Genomic DNA, 14,140 nt, shown 5'->3' with positions numbered 1-14,140 from the left:
TCCCGCCGAGAGGAAGGTAAAACAGGAAATTCTTTCCTGCAGTAACATTCAGCATCAACCCTCTGCCCCAATTTGTCTCCCGAGGGGCCACCACGCCTCCGTGAGATGACCTGGCAGCCTGATGATTAGTTCACTAACCCGGGTGTCATCTTTCCTTTGGAGGTAACAGTAGAATTGCACTGCATTCACCTCCACTGCCACCCCCAGGCAGGTGATTTAAAGCAGCGCCCCCAAAGTGCCCCAAACGCATCTGCTGTGGAGACTAAGCTGCTGTTGAAACTTATTTAAATACCCAAACCCGTCACACTTCAATAAGAACCAGAAGCAGCCCTGCTGCAAGCAGTTAAATAAAATTCTACTAGAATGCAGCGCTTCCCGGGCTTGAATCCGGACCCGCAGCCGCGCTCCAGGAGGCGGGTCGGGAAAGAAGGCCTCAGGGCCGTTCACGGGCCTCGCCCCGCACGCGGTTTCCCGCACCAAACGCCCAAGCGTTCGTCCGCATCGTGTCAATAAGCGTCATCACCTATCCGCTGCACAATTGGTGTTTATCATAGCGACTGTCCCAGCGCGTGTCGCCGGCAGGCAACAAATTCCTGCAGCAACTCTCGGCCGCTGCGGGAGCCTCGGGCGAGCTCCCGGCCCCGCCCCGCCCCGCCCCGCCCCGCCCTCCAAAACCCGGCTCCGGGGTGGGGTGGGGGTGGGGGTTCCCTGCGCTTACCGCGGTGTCCTGCCGCCCCCTGCTGGGCGTCTTGCGGTGGTTTGCGAAGGGCGGTCCGGAGGCCCTCGGGGCGCGCGAGGCGGTGACGTCACGTCGCCGCGCGGCCGGGGCGGAAGTTAGTGGTCCATTTCCGCCCCCCGGTTCCGCTCCGTTCCAGAGGCGGAAGTAGAGCTCACTCCTGTGTATAGGTACGGTCGGGGTTGGAGTTGGTGTCTTGCTGCTGCTGCGCTTTTATTTTCAGAAGCGGGTTTGGGTGACTTTGATGTATAGCGGAGCCCCGTTTCCGCGCAGCTCCTGGCACCGTTGTCCTTGCGGGAGGAAGAGGCGTGGGAGGAGGCCATGGGCTGGAGCCAGGGGCTGGAGCCTGTGGGATTAGCCTTGGTTTAGAGGTACAGGCTCACCTGGGGGTTCGAACCTTACGCCTCACCTAAGAGAAGCGAGTAAGAAAACTCTGCGCTTTGTAATTTTAGGGATAATGCCTACTTTTTCATGCGCGGAGTTTAATGAAGACCGTGCGTGTGAAGCACTTCGTTTTGGTTTTACAGATCATTCGCGATTCCGCTGCCCTTTCTGACGGTACTCCAGCGTGTACTGGCCATTTCCTCCCTGATGCTGTGTCTCTGGGAGACGCTTGATGCGTCTCGCTAGATCATAATGCAGCGTTAGCTGGGATTGATCTGTTTATTCTGTATGAGGAAGTCCTGACGGTATTTTGTACTCCCTCCCCTTTTTTTGTCATTTCTAGGGACAGCTATTTTCCAGCTTTTTCTGGAGGAGAGCAGAAGCCCTCTTAAGACAAATGAGGTGAGAAATGCATTGTTGTAAAGATCTCTAAACAGCTTGCTTTGTCCAAAGAAGGCCAGCTGGAGTGCAGTGCCCAAGGGCCAGTGATGAGCATTTTCCATGGAAAGCCCCTTTAGTAGGCTGCTGTGGAGCCGAGGACCATGGAAAACCTCTTTTATGCCTTAGGCCGCACGAGTCGCAGGTACACAGAGTTGCAGTGTGTTTGTTAATTTTGGATTTCAGTCCTCGCAGTAATGGTTTTGGTTAATTAAAAACATTAATTTGAGATAGAAATACATTATGGAATAGTAATTGTTTTTGAAACTTGTAGGTCGAGGCAGTTGATACTTCTTGCATTAGGCTGTTTAAATATTTATCCTCCTGGCTAGATGTAATGTATGTTGGATGGAGACTTATCAGGTTTAACATATTTGTGTTGAAAACTGAAAAATAGAGAAAGGCAATAAATATTTTCCATTATGCTTTTGCACTCCTAGACCATTTTATTTTTTAAAAAAAATTTCTTGTGTGATTGTAATAAACACATACAAATTAAATATTTTAATATTTCAGAACTAGTATATAGCTGCCCTTAATTTTTCAGAGATAACTGTTTTGTTTCATTTTTCTCTCTGTGTGTATACATACACTTTGAATAATTATAAAGGCAGTGTTTATTAAAATATATTTCATTTTCAAAATTGAGCTATCAGCTGTTAAAGTGTGTATACATTTTTTTTTGGACACTGTGTGTGTGTGTGTGGCCATACTATTATGCAGTTTTCCCCTTATAATATCTTGGACATCTTTCTATTGTGTTAGATCTGCCCCCCTTTTTTTTTTTTGTAAATAAGTCGCTTAATTTTATTTTTTTAAAAATTTTATTTTTGTTTAAAATATTACAGATGTCCCTTTTTTCCCCCAATAACCCATTCCACCCCATCCCACCCCCCTCCCCAATCCCTCTCGCCTGCCTCATTTTAAATTTTTTATTTATTTTTATTTTTTATTTTTTTAAAACATATCTTTTTTGATTTCAGAGAGAGGAAAGGAAGCAGATAGAGATAGAAACATCAGTGATGAGAGAGTCATTGATTGGCTGCCTAGCCTGCAACCCGGGCATGTGCACTGACTGGGAATTGAACCCCGAACTCCTGGATCCTAGGTCAATGCTCAACGGCTGAGCCATGCCCGGCCGGGCCCTAGTAATAAATTATTATAAAATAAGTGATTTACTTCAACAGTATGTGCTTGTTAAGTCAAAGATTTGTAGGAAGGTAGTATTTGAATGGGACTTTGAACCATGCATAGACATCAGGAGGATAGGCCTTTCCAAAAGACACCTTAAACAAAGGCAGGGAGACAAGAATGGACAAGGATGTTTAGGACCAGAGGTTTGAGAGGCAGTGGTGCCTAGTTGGGAGGCTATAGAATAGATTCTAGCTAGAAAGGTAGGGGAAACCATGTGGTGAGGGCTTAGAAGGTCTGTCTGAAGATTTTACTTCATAGGGGAGAGCTGCAGAGATATTTAATCAGGGAATGAGGGACATAATTACATCTTTGTTTTATAAGTATACTATGATGGCAGTTTTGAGTGACTGATGTTAGAGAAGCAAGTTAGATGGTTATTGTAGTCCGGGTGAGGGAATAGCAAAGAGTAGAGAGGTTGGAGTTCAGTGACGCTGAACACACTGAATCTACCGGATTTGATGACTGTGATTGAGAAAGAAAAAGTAAAGCCAACTTTTGTATTTTTATCATGAGTGGCTCAGGTTAGTGATAGCAATTTTATTAATAAGAGGAGGTCTAGTTTAGGGGCTGGGAAAGATGCTCATTTTGGTTTTGTATGTGTTAATTTGTGTGAAAGATATTTCCATAGAGAATGAATTATATATAAAGACATAAAATCCACCTATGACAGATTCAGGAGAAACCTTAAGCTCTTTTGTTAAGAAATTTGGCATATATTTTCACTGGCTTTAGTCTGTCATTCATAGAATTTCTTTTGAACTTTCTGTGGCTTGTTCAGCCTTGTTTGAGGGTATGTTGTCTAGAGTAGTGGCCTTCAGGCTTTTTTTGATTGTGTATACTCTCTAAGAAAGGTTTATACATGTACCTTCAATATATTTGTATTTATTTACTGATGAGTTGTGTACATGTCTTACAGTATTATTGTATACATTTTGAAACATATATAGAAAGTGGAAATTTTAAAGAGGCTGAGACAAATATAAATTGGAGTTTTACTGTTTCTTCCTACATTCCATTGGATCATCTTGCCGCCCCTCTTTGGAAAGCACTCCTCTTATCTAGCTGTCAGTGTTCTGTCCAATTATCCAGTAGAGGTCACCCTTGAGCGTCTGAAAGAACAAATTACTGAGCTGTGCAAAGTAAAGCCTCTCCTTTAGTTAAAAGGAAGACCTTATTATTTATTTTTTTTAAAGTTTCTAACTTCATGCATTTTTGGGAGAGTATATAGTTGCAGGGTAGCATGCAGTATTATGGAGAAGTGAAGAATAGTGGACTCAGAGTATAGCACAATCTAAAATGTGTTTTTGTTTGATATTTTCCTTGTGAACAGTCTGCATTTTTGTATGAATGTTATTTGATTCTACAGTTTGGGAATATTTTTCCAGTTCTTTGAGTATCTGTAGATTATCTGAGCTATGGGAATGTCCCCAGTCTGTAGGCATAATCCCAAGTTCTTGTTAAATAGGAGTAATTAAAAGGATAGACACAGAGGGGCTTTTTTTGATATTGATCTTGAAAACTGCATCTCAAGCCCAGAGATATTAGTGGTGAGTTGAAACCATCTAGCTCTATTATCTATTTTATGCTGCATTAGGAGAGAGGAAGAGGGAGGTGCCCCCTTTAAGTGATAAGAGCCCATCGTAAGTAATTAGAAACCAAGAACTAAGTCCGACACAACTGTATAGTCTGAAAAGGAGAAAGTACAATTTAAAAAATATATTTGTTGTTGTATGATTCAGACCACAAGTAGCTTAGGAAAATGAATTATCTGATAAGAATAGTTTTTGCTTTCCTCATAAAATATTTCCTATAAATAGAGATGCTCATTGTAGTAGGGACCTGTGGTTATTATCATACATTTCATGACTTATTTTTGAGTGATCAGGAAAATGAGTTATTGAGGTTTTAGCCACTTGTACAAAGTTATATGTGTTGTGAAACAGATGCAGAGAGCCCCTGGGTTAGTCTTTTGTAATGTGGTGTGTTGGGGAGAATGGTAAGAGTACCTTTTTAAACATGTCTCGCAGCATAGTCCCGCATGTGGTGGACTATTTGGATTAAATATCCCAACTAGATCATTTTGAAGATGAACATTGGTTTGGAGTTATTGGATTACAACCAAGGGGACAATAAAATAAATCGAATGAGGAGGTTGGGATCTGGAGCTGTTGACCAGTGGTCTAGATAAGCTGAGAATTAGGCTCTAGTAATAGCCTGGATTTAAAGAGTGCCATTTATCTAGAAAAATATGTTTATGGTGCAAATTAGGAATTCTGAAGTGTTGATTTTCAGGGCTAGATTAGGGTTTGATAACCAGGATGTGAGAACAGAGGCAAAGAAGTCTGATATCTATGGGTGAGGGCAAGGCCAAAGCTCTGGGAAGTTGGAAGACAAGGCGGAACTGAAAACATCAGTTAGTAGGAATAAGCCAAAGATTTGGCAATCAGGAGAATAAAGCAGAGATGGAGAGGGGCAGCTGGCTTGAATAGCCAAGGCGGGTCAGGCCAAATAGGAGAGCAAGGTAAAGGTAGGAGTAATGCTGGAGCAGTGATGATGCTATACTGCCTTTCTTTATGTTAAGAATGTATGGAGCCCAGGCCCTCAGATAACTAGAAGTAACAAGCTAGAGAGTGGGAAAACAGTGGCTGGATTGTTACCACAGCAGCAGGAGAGCTGGAGCTACAGGTATCTTATAGAAATGACCATGGTGCTTCTAGGATTATAATGTGTTTTTTTTAGCTATTTAATGCATGCATTTATATAATATTTTACATGTCTTACACAGCATTCCAAGAGTTTGGGGCTACTTGACCATTCTGGCACCACGAAATCTCTTGTATGTGAGAAGTAACTTTCTCTTTGGTTCAAGATGGATGATCCGATTTTCAACAGAAATCCTCTTCAAGCCAGTTTCATTTAGGCTTTTTGGTGTGAAGTGTGATCATGAAGACAGTAAGCCTTTGGAGAATGAACTACTGAATAGCTTACTTACTATGGGAGTAGATGTTGACATGGCGAAGAAACGACAGCCTGGAGTTTTTAATAGGACAGGTATTAATGAGCAGGACCTGAAGATGTTCCTTCTGTCCAAAGGAGCCAGCAACGAAGTGATTGCTAGCATCATATCGAGATACCCACGAGCCTTAACACGCACAACTGAAAATCTTTCAAAACGGTGGGATTTGTGGAGAACAATTATGACATCGGATCTTGAAATTCTAAATATTTTGGAACGTTCTCCTGAGTCGTTTTTTCGGTCCAATAACAACGTAAACCTAGAGAATAATATAAAGTTTCTGTCCTCGTTTGGATTGACCCGTAAATGCCTTTGTCGGTTGTTGACCAATGCCTCACGTACCTTCTCCAATAGTCTTGATTTGAATAAACAGATGATTGAATTTTTACAGGAAGTCTGTTTGTCCTTAGGTCACAGAGATCCCGTAGATTTTGTCAGGAAAATAATTTTTAAAAACCCTTTTATCTTAATTCAGAGCACCAAACGGGTAAAAGCTAACATTAAGTTTTTACAGTCAACGTTCAACTTGAACAATGAGGAGCTGCTTGCTCTGATACGTGGTCCAGGAGCTGAAATCCTAGACCTTTCCAATGACTGTGCCAAAAGAAACTACACAAATGTCAAAGAGAAACTCTTTTCTCTTGGATGTACTGAACAAGAGGTGCAGAAGTTTGTCTTGAGCTATCCAGAGGTGATCTTCTTGGGAGAGAAAAAATTTAATGATAAAATAGACTGCCTCACAGAAGAAAAAATTAGCATCTCACAAATAATTGAAAATCCTCGGATTTTGGATTCAAGCATAAGTACTTTAAAAAGTCGAATCAAAGAATTGGTGGATGCTGGCTATGACTTGAGTACATCAAACATCACTCTTCTGTCTTGGAGTCAAAAAAGATACAAAGCTAAACTGAAAAAGTTAAACACCGGATAGTGCATTATTCTGGGGAATTAAATCTTATTGTGATATCTTTTCACTTTGAATTTGGACCTTTCAAAAAGGAGAGGTTTGAGTTCTTAACCACATATACATATATAATGAATGATCCTTTGGATGTTCTATTTTAAAGGTTCTTAAAAATTCATGGTCAGTATGCTCAAGTATAGTTTTCCCAGCTACCTCTTCTCAAGTTTGAATTAATATAGTATCCTGTTATATGATATAGGCTGTGTAGATGGTACTTCCTGAGTGCCAAGGCAGAACAATGTATCGAAAGGTAGAAGACACAAAATAAGCTTTTTTAGGGGGAAGGAGGTTGTTCAAATTAAAAAATTTATAAGATTCATGTAGATCCATTTTCTCATGGATTTGAGTAGCAACCTATTCTATTTTCACATACCTAATTATGGTTCATCTTCAAAGTAAGAATGCCAGTAAAAATTTGAAAAAGTAGAAAGGAGGGGTTTTTCATCCCAAGTTCTACATTCTTTACTTAAACCATTAATATGCTCCCCTCCTGCCCCCCTTTAGGCTCAATTTACTGTGAGTATAATACTGATTTCTTTAAAGACAAGGACAACTGTGTAGGCAGAATAATTGCCACTCAAAGATGTCAATGTCATAATTACCAGAACCTGTGAATATGTTAAGTTGCAAAAGGACTTTGCAGATAGGATTAAGTTAAGGACCCTGAGATGAGATTACCTGGATTATTTGGGTGAGTCCAGTGTAATCATAAGGGCCCTTAAAAGTGGAAGAGGGAGGTACAAGGAGGTCCGAGTGATGTGATGATAGAAGGACTTACTTTTACTGGCTTTGAAGGAGGAAGGGGCCACATGCCCAGGAACACAGGTAACCTCTATAAAATGTAAAAAGCAAGGAAACATTCCTTCCCCCAGAAGGAAATGCAGCCCTGCCAGGACCTTGAATTAGGCCCAGTGAGACCTGTGTCAAACTTCTGACCTACAGAATCATAAGATAATTTGTGGTGTTTTAAGCCTCTGAGTTTGCGATATTTTGTTACAGCAGCAAATAGAATAACACAACAACTAAATAGATGATTAGTTCCATTATAGGTGAAGCCACAAAATGTGATCCTTTTATTATCATATCTGTATTTCTTCCAATGACCTTTATAATGGCTAATAAGTTAGTATTTGTAAAGTCCTCTAAATGTTTGGATAGGAACTAAATGTGAATAATAAAACCTAAATAAAAGAATATTTTTGCCTACTGAATGTAATTTAAAGAAATGGCAATTTCTTATATATTGTTGGCATTTCATCTAATATAAAGAACAAGGAATTTCTAGAAGCATAGACTTAAAAAAGACAAATCAGATGATGTCTGTAACTTAGTTCTTTTTTTCTTTTTTTTTTTAAATCCTCACAGGATATTTTTTCCATTGCTCTTCAGAGAGTGGGAGGGGGAGAGAGAGAAGAGAGAAACATCAATTGGTTACCTCCCATGTCCTTGGCCAGAATTGAACCCGAGGCCCTTTCGTCTGCTGGTTGACGCTCTGAGCCGCTGAGCCAAACTGGCCAGGGCTGATGTTTGTATCTTGAGGACATTTACACTCTAGCTCTGATAGAAACTGAAAGAGAAGGGACAAATTGCATAACCTTAATTACTTTTAATTGTTTTCTAGAGCCATTTGTTTTCTAGATGTGGATTTTGAATTAAATAACAATGGTGTCCAACCTTTTAAGCCTTATTTCCTATCAGTGATGCTTCAAAAAAACTTATTCCCACCACTGATAAAAACAAAATGCCTGCCCTTTCAAGGCCATTTGTATGTTAATGATACTCTTATTCTGAATATTTTCAATATGCTATTTGATGGCAGACAGTTTAGAAAACGGGCTTTAGAGAGACCTTTCTTTAGAGGGACATAATCTAGGCACCATTCTTGAAAAGCTCTGTAACTGAGTAAACATTTTAAGCTTACTGAATTTGTTTTCTCATCTCTAAGATTAAAAATTGACCTTGTGGATTTGGTAAGAGTCTCTAAGGTTTCTTGCACATAGTAACTATTCAGTGGTAGCTGTAATAAAAAGTTAGAGTATTTTTAGAACTAAATGGCTTTATTAATATATAATTTACATACCACACAATTCACCAATTTAAAGTATGCAATTTTGTTTTTTTGTCAATCATCTGAGGATATTCTTTCCATTAATTTCTAGAGAGAGTGGAAGGGGCGGGGAAGAGAGTGAGAGGGGGAGAAAGTGAGAGAGAGAAACATCCATGTGAGAGAAATACATCAATTGGTTGCCTCCCACATGCGCCCTGACCAGGGCTGGGGATCGAACCTCAACCCAGATATGTGCCTTTGACCGGGAATCGAACCAGCAAACCCTTTGGTATGCAGGCCGATACTCTAACCACTGAGCCACACCAGCCAGGGCTGCAGTTTATTTTTTTATATTTATAGGGCTGTGTAATCACCACTATAATCTAATTTTAGAATATGTTTGTGCCTCCTAAAAGAAGCCCTGTACCCATTAATGGTCAATCTTCATTATCCCCCTCCTACTTCCCCAGCCCTAAGCAATCACTGATCTACTTTCTGTCTATAAATTTGCCTATTCTGGACATTTCATATAAATGGGATCATACAATCTGTGGTCTTTTGCAACTGGCTGCTTTCACTTAACACAATGTTTTCAAAATTCATCCATGTAGCATGTGTCAGTATTCCATTCCTTATAATTGCCAAATAATACTCCATTGTATGGGTCCAGTAGTATTATTGGGAGAATATTTTATTGTTAAGACTTAAACATAAGTCTTAACAGTAATTTCTCAGTCTACTGAATTGTATGGGAGTATTTTCTGAGGTATTACTTCAGAATCTAACAAGTTTATAAGGACCTTGAGAGAGGCTGGCAGAGGAGATAAAAATTTATTGGCATCAACCGGTCATGAGGATTATGCCTGGGTTGACAAGAGCTGTATAGCAGCAGTAGTTGCCAGTGACCAAGGAGAAGGTGGGATGCATGAAGTACAATACAGCACTTGTTTGGGGCTTGGGGAGGAACAACTTTGTAGAAACAAATGGATAATGCCTGTCAGGCAGTATTAACATACCATATTTTAAGGTTTGAGTCTGATTGAGGGAGAGTCAATTCTTTAAAAGTTTACTGAATTATACAATTTTTAAGTAATTTTTTTATGAGTAAAAAGAAAATTCGTCTATAATGGGAAAAATGGAAAATAAGTCACCAAGAAACCAGGAAAAAACCCACTCTATTCTTATCTCCCAGAGAGATAGTTTGGTGACTGTTTTCTTTGCATCCATGTAGCCATACATGGATGTACTATAGATATGTGGCATATACAGGGTGTCCCCCAAAATATACATACTTTAACAGCTGATAACTCAATTTTGAAAATGAAATATATTTTAATAAACTGCCTTTATAATTATTCAAAATGTGTAGACATTTTGGGGGGACACCCTATGTATTTAAGTAGAGATCAAACTATTTTATAAGTTGCATTTTTTTAATGTAATAGGTCCTGAACATATTAAATATTTTTCAGTAATTAATTACAGAATCAATTGAGTATTTATACCTGTAGCATGATTTTTAATGGTTGCATGAAATTCTGTCACTTGGATAAACCGTAATTTCTCTATTCAATCTCTTACCATTAGATGGGGTAAATTTTTGTACATTAGTAATTTATTGAAAATACCACCTAGATTAGTTCAGCATTCCACAGTGTTATACATACCATTTCCCCCCCATCATCGGTGTACTTTATAAGGTAAAATTTTGCTCTGGAAAATGTGAATGTTAAGAATACTGCATTTTTCTATTCTCCAAAATGTCTGATGTATCTGCAAAACTTCATTAAAAAAAAAAGTTTTTATTTATTTTTTTAGAGAGAGGAAGGGAGGGGTATAGAGAGATAGAAACATCTATGAGAGGAAAACATCAATTGGCTGATCCCCTACTGCGGATCGAGCCTGCAACTCAGGCATGTGACCTGACAGGGAATCCAACCAGAGACCTTTTGGTTCATGGGTCAACGCTGAACCACTAAGCCACACTGGCTGGGCGAAACTTCATCTTTTTAATGGAAACCATCTGTCTGTTCTAAATTACTGCATAAATTTGAGGACTTTCAAATAACTACAAGAATTAGGACAATATAAAATGTTAAAGAGAAAAAAGTGAGTTTATTTATCATGAACCCAGCAGGAAGGAATAAAAAATAAGTAGTATTTATAAAAGGGTTTATTGGGTTATTAAACTAGTCATTTCTCTCCTTAAATCAGGGGTTGGCAAAAGTAGGTTTACAGTTGTGAGTATATGAAACAGTTTATTCTTATATTATTATTGTATTATTTTCCATATGAGCAACTATAAACCTACTTTTGCCCATCCCTGTATAATTTCTAAGGCTTGGATAGGTAACATGGTTTGTTCCTAGAGATCCAAAAATAAGGCTTTTACGTGAAAAATTTGGCTATTGACTCCTTCCCTGTGGACTATAATGCCCCACACTTCACACCCAGAAGTATGATCCAGTGGAGAATCTGTTGATGGCAAAACACTAGTCACAACTTTAGTAATAGGCAATTGTTACATAGTCCAGGAAGAGCTTGGCATAAGCAAAGAGGATAGTGGGACTATATTATTTTTAGATTTGGGGAAGAAATCATAGCAAAAGCCCAGCTGCCCAACATCGGAGAGTCGGGATGAGCTGTGACGCAGTCATGAGGGCCCTGTAGGGATTGTCTCTGGAGGGACTAGGTCTTCGGGTCAGACTGGCCTGCAGGGGACTTGGGAGGCAGGCGTTCTAAACTGGCCGAGGTCTCAGGACTCAGGTCATTTGTTCACTCCTTAGTTTAGTCACTGTTGACTCAGGAACCTGGTACAGGACAGAGCTGCAATCGGAGCTGAGAGAAAGGCAGCTGGGGGGAATATTATAACCAGGCCGTGCATCTCTTGCTCATTTTTAGGTTTCTGATATCCCCCAATGACACTGCTGTCTCTTCACTTTCTTCTGGTCTTTTCGAGATGGCTGATGTCTACCCTTTTGCTTTCACACTCCCCACACGCCCTCAGTTCACAGAGGTCGTTAATGGAAAGGAAAAAACCAAAATGCATATAGAATTTTTTTTAGTCTTTTGACTAATTTTTGAGTGGAGTTTGGTACAGAGGTAGAAGACATACTGATGGAATCCCATTTTCTCTCAGTTTTACTACTAATCAGACAGACAGGTAATTCATTTTTCTTTAATAGAAGTATTGTGTGAAGATTAATGAGCTTATTGACGTACATGAACTGCTTTGTGTTAATTATGAAAAATTTTAATATGATGGTGTGATAATTCTCCCATCTACACGTTGAATATCCCAGTGCCACCTTCACCACCTGTCAAAATACCTTCAATTTATGTCCACCCCGGTTGTCTTCCTTATTTTTACAATGGAAATGAATTTATTTTCTGAAAATACATAGTAAAAGCCTTTGAACAATACAAAGAAACAAAGTCCCAGCTAACCTATTTATCATAAGACTGAGGAAATACTCTTTCATTCTTAGTTCATGAAGAGGTTTATTTATTTAAATCAAGGATGAATGATAATTTTTGAAAAAATCCTTTAAAAAATCATCTTTTCTTCAATTCATTAATGAATATCAGTTTATTTCTTCAAATCTTCATTTGTTTTACTGAAAAACAAAAAACAAAACCTATGCCAAATTTAATTAATATTTTACTTAAGATTTTAAAATTAGTATTCACAGGGGGAGATTGTTCTACAGATTTCCCCTCCCCTCATTATTATTGAAGTTTTTTGGGTAGATCCTTTGTTTGTTAGGTGCCACTTTGTTCGGTTTTTGGATCAGGATTGTGCCAGCCTCACAAAATTAATTTGGAAGCTTATTTTCCCCTATGCTTTGAAACCATTTGAAAATGGTGAAAGCTATCCATTTCTTTAAAGCTTGGCAGAACTTGCCTGTGAAATCATCTGGACCTGGTGTCTTGTTCAGGATAGATCTTTGGCAACAATAGAAAGTTGCTGTGAAGGCTATTTAAAGGCTTTTTGCCAGTGTATTTTTTTGGTAGATGCCAGTTTAAAGCTCTCTCTTGTCCTAGTTAATGCATTTTGCTTTGAATTCTACATTGATATTATTTTCATGGCTATGCTTTATGTCCACACAAAGACTTATACATGCATCTTCATAACAGCTTACCTTGTAATAACCAAAATCTGGTAGCAAACCAATGTTCATCAACAGGTAAAAGGAAAAAATTGTAATATATTCATGCAGTGGAATATTATTCAGCAATACAAAAGAATGAACTGTTAATAAATGCAACAACCTGCATGAATCTCAAAATAATTATGCTAAATAAAAGAAACTAGGCCAAAAAAAGAGCACAGTCTATATGATTCAGTTTTGTATAAAATTCTAGAAAATGCTCACTAATTTATAGTTACAGAAAGTAGATCATTCGTTGTCTGGGATGAGGGTGGGGTGGAGTGGGGATGGCCATTGAGGAGGGATTACCAAGGGCCACACGGAAACTTGGAGGTGATGTATACATTCATTATCTTCATTATGGTGATGGTTTTGTGAGTATAAACACGTCAAAACATATCAATTGTGTATTTTAAACCTGCACTTGAGTATACTTCAGTTATACCTCAGTAAAGTTGAACAATCCATCCATTCAACGCTGAGTTGAAATGCCATCTTTATCTGGTAACAAATTTCAAAAAGGGGTGTGTGTTTCTAGACCCTCTTCAACTCCATTAAACAAATGTATTGAGTTTATACTCCCATATTGACATCAAGAATTAAACAGCATCTCTTATCAGTCAAGGTGTTAGGAGACCCGGGAAACCACCTGAAAAAAAATCTTGATGGGTTTGTACTCATATACCAGGGTAAACTCCAAGTGGAGCAGTCATGAGCCCTCTACCACTCAGCCCCTGCCTTGGCTTAAGGACCAGTATTCAAGCTGGGCCATGGCATGTTAGACACTGGCACAAATACCAGCATCTTTTCATTCTAGAGGGCTTCCTGGCTACTGGGACCCTTGGGCTGGAATTTACCAAGAAAGCAGCTGCCCCCTGTTTTGTTCTTGCTATTTCACAAGTGCAGATAAACTTAGATTTCTGCTTTTTTTCCACAAGAGAACAAGGCCTCTGATGAAGTCCCATGCCCTGTGTGTAACTGGTGTGTTTCTTTGATTAGTAAATTGACTGGATTTACTCCCTCGGCAGCCCCACACAGCCTCCTTTCCTAAGGAAAGGAAGATTCAGGTACCCAAGTTAGAGGCATTCCTTTCACTTTGCCTGTCTGCAGTTAGAGAGTACTGACTGTCATGTTACACTCTGAATACTGACTTGTGTCTATGTCACAGCAAAATGAGTGCCCTTAGGTCAGCGTTTTTCACTCCACGTGT

At 39.3% G+C, this 14,140-nt stretch overlaps 1 protein-coding gene across 2 annotated transcripts; it reads left to right on the top strand.

Moving 5' to 3' along the window:
* The first annotated feature begins 850 nt into the window (after positions 1–850).
* MTERF1 (mitochondrial transcription termination factor 1) lies at positions 851–8,698 on the top strand. 2 transcript variants are annotated; one of them, XM_081147861.1, is made up of 3 exons: positions 851–906; positions 1,464–1,522; positions 5,538–8,698. In XM_081147861.1, the coding sequence occupies exons 2-3, from the start codon at positions 1,518–1,520 to the stop codon at positions 6,697–6,699; spliced, it is 1,167 nt and encodes a 388-aa protein (XP_081003987.1). In that variant the 5' UTR covers positions 851–906; positions 1,464–1,517; the 3' UTR covers positions 6,700–8,698. The 2 variants fall into 2 exon arrangements, with proteins under 2 accessions (XP_081003987.1, XP_081003986.1); XM_081147860.1 differs by having other exon boundaries at positions 1,464–1,703.
* Positions 8,699–14,140: the final 5,442 nt, after the last annotated feature.

This window comes from Miniopterus schreibersii (genome assembly GCF_964146895.1).
Source record: "Miniopterus schreibersii genome assembly, chromosome: 9".
Lineage (NCBI taxonomy): Eukaryota > Metazoa > Chordata > Mammalia > Chiroptera > Miniopteridae > Miniopterus > Miniopterus schreibersii.
Note: the sequence above shows the minus strand (reverse complement) of the source record. Positions and strands in the feature narration are given on the sequence as shown.

Excerpts from the sequence above, each read along its gene's own strand:
- MTERF1 (XM_081147860.1), top strand. The coding sequence starts at position 1,663 with ATGGAAAACCTCTTTTATGCCTTAGGCCGCACGAGTCGCAG. Across the intron at positions 1,704-5,537 it reads TTAGGCCGCACGAGTCGCAG|CATTCCAAGAGTTTGGGGCT; the intron begins GTACACAGAGTT and ends TGTCTTACACAG.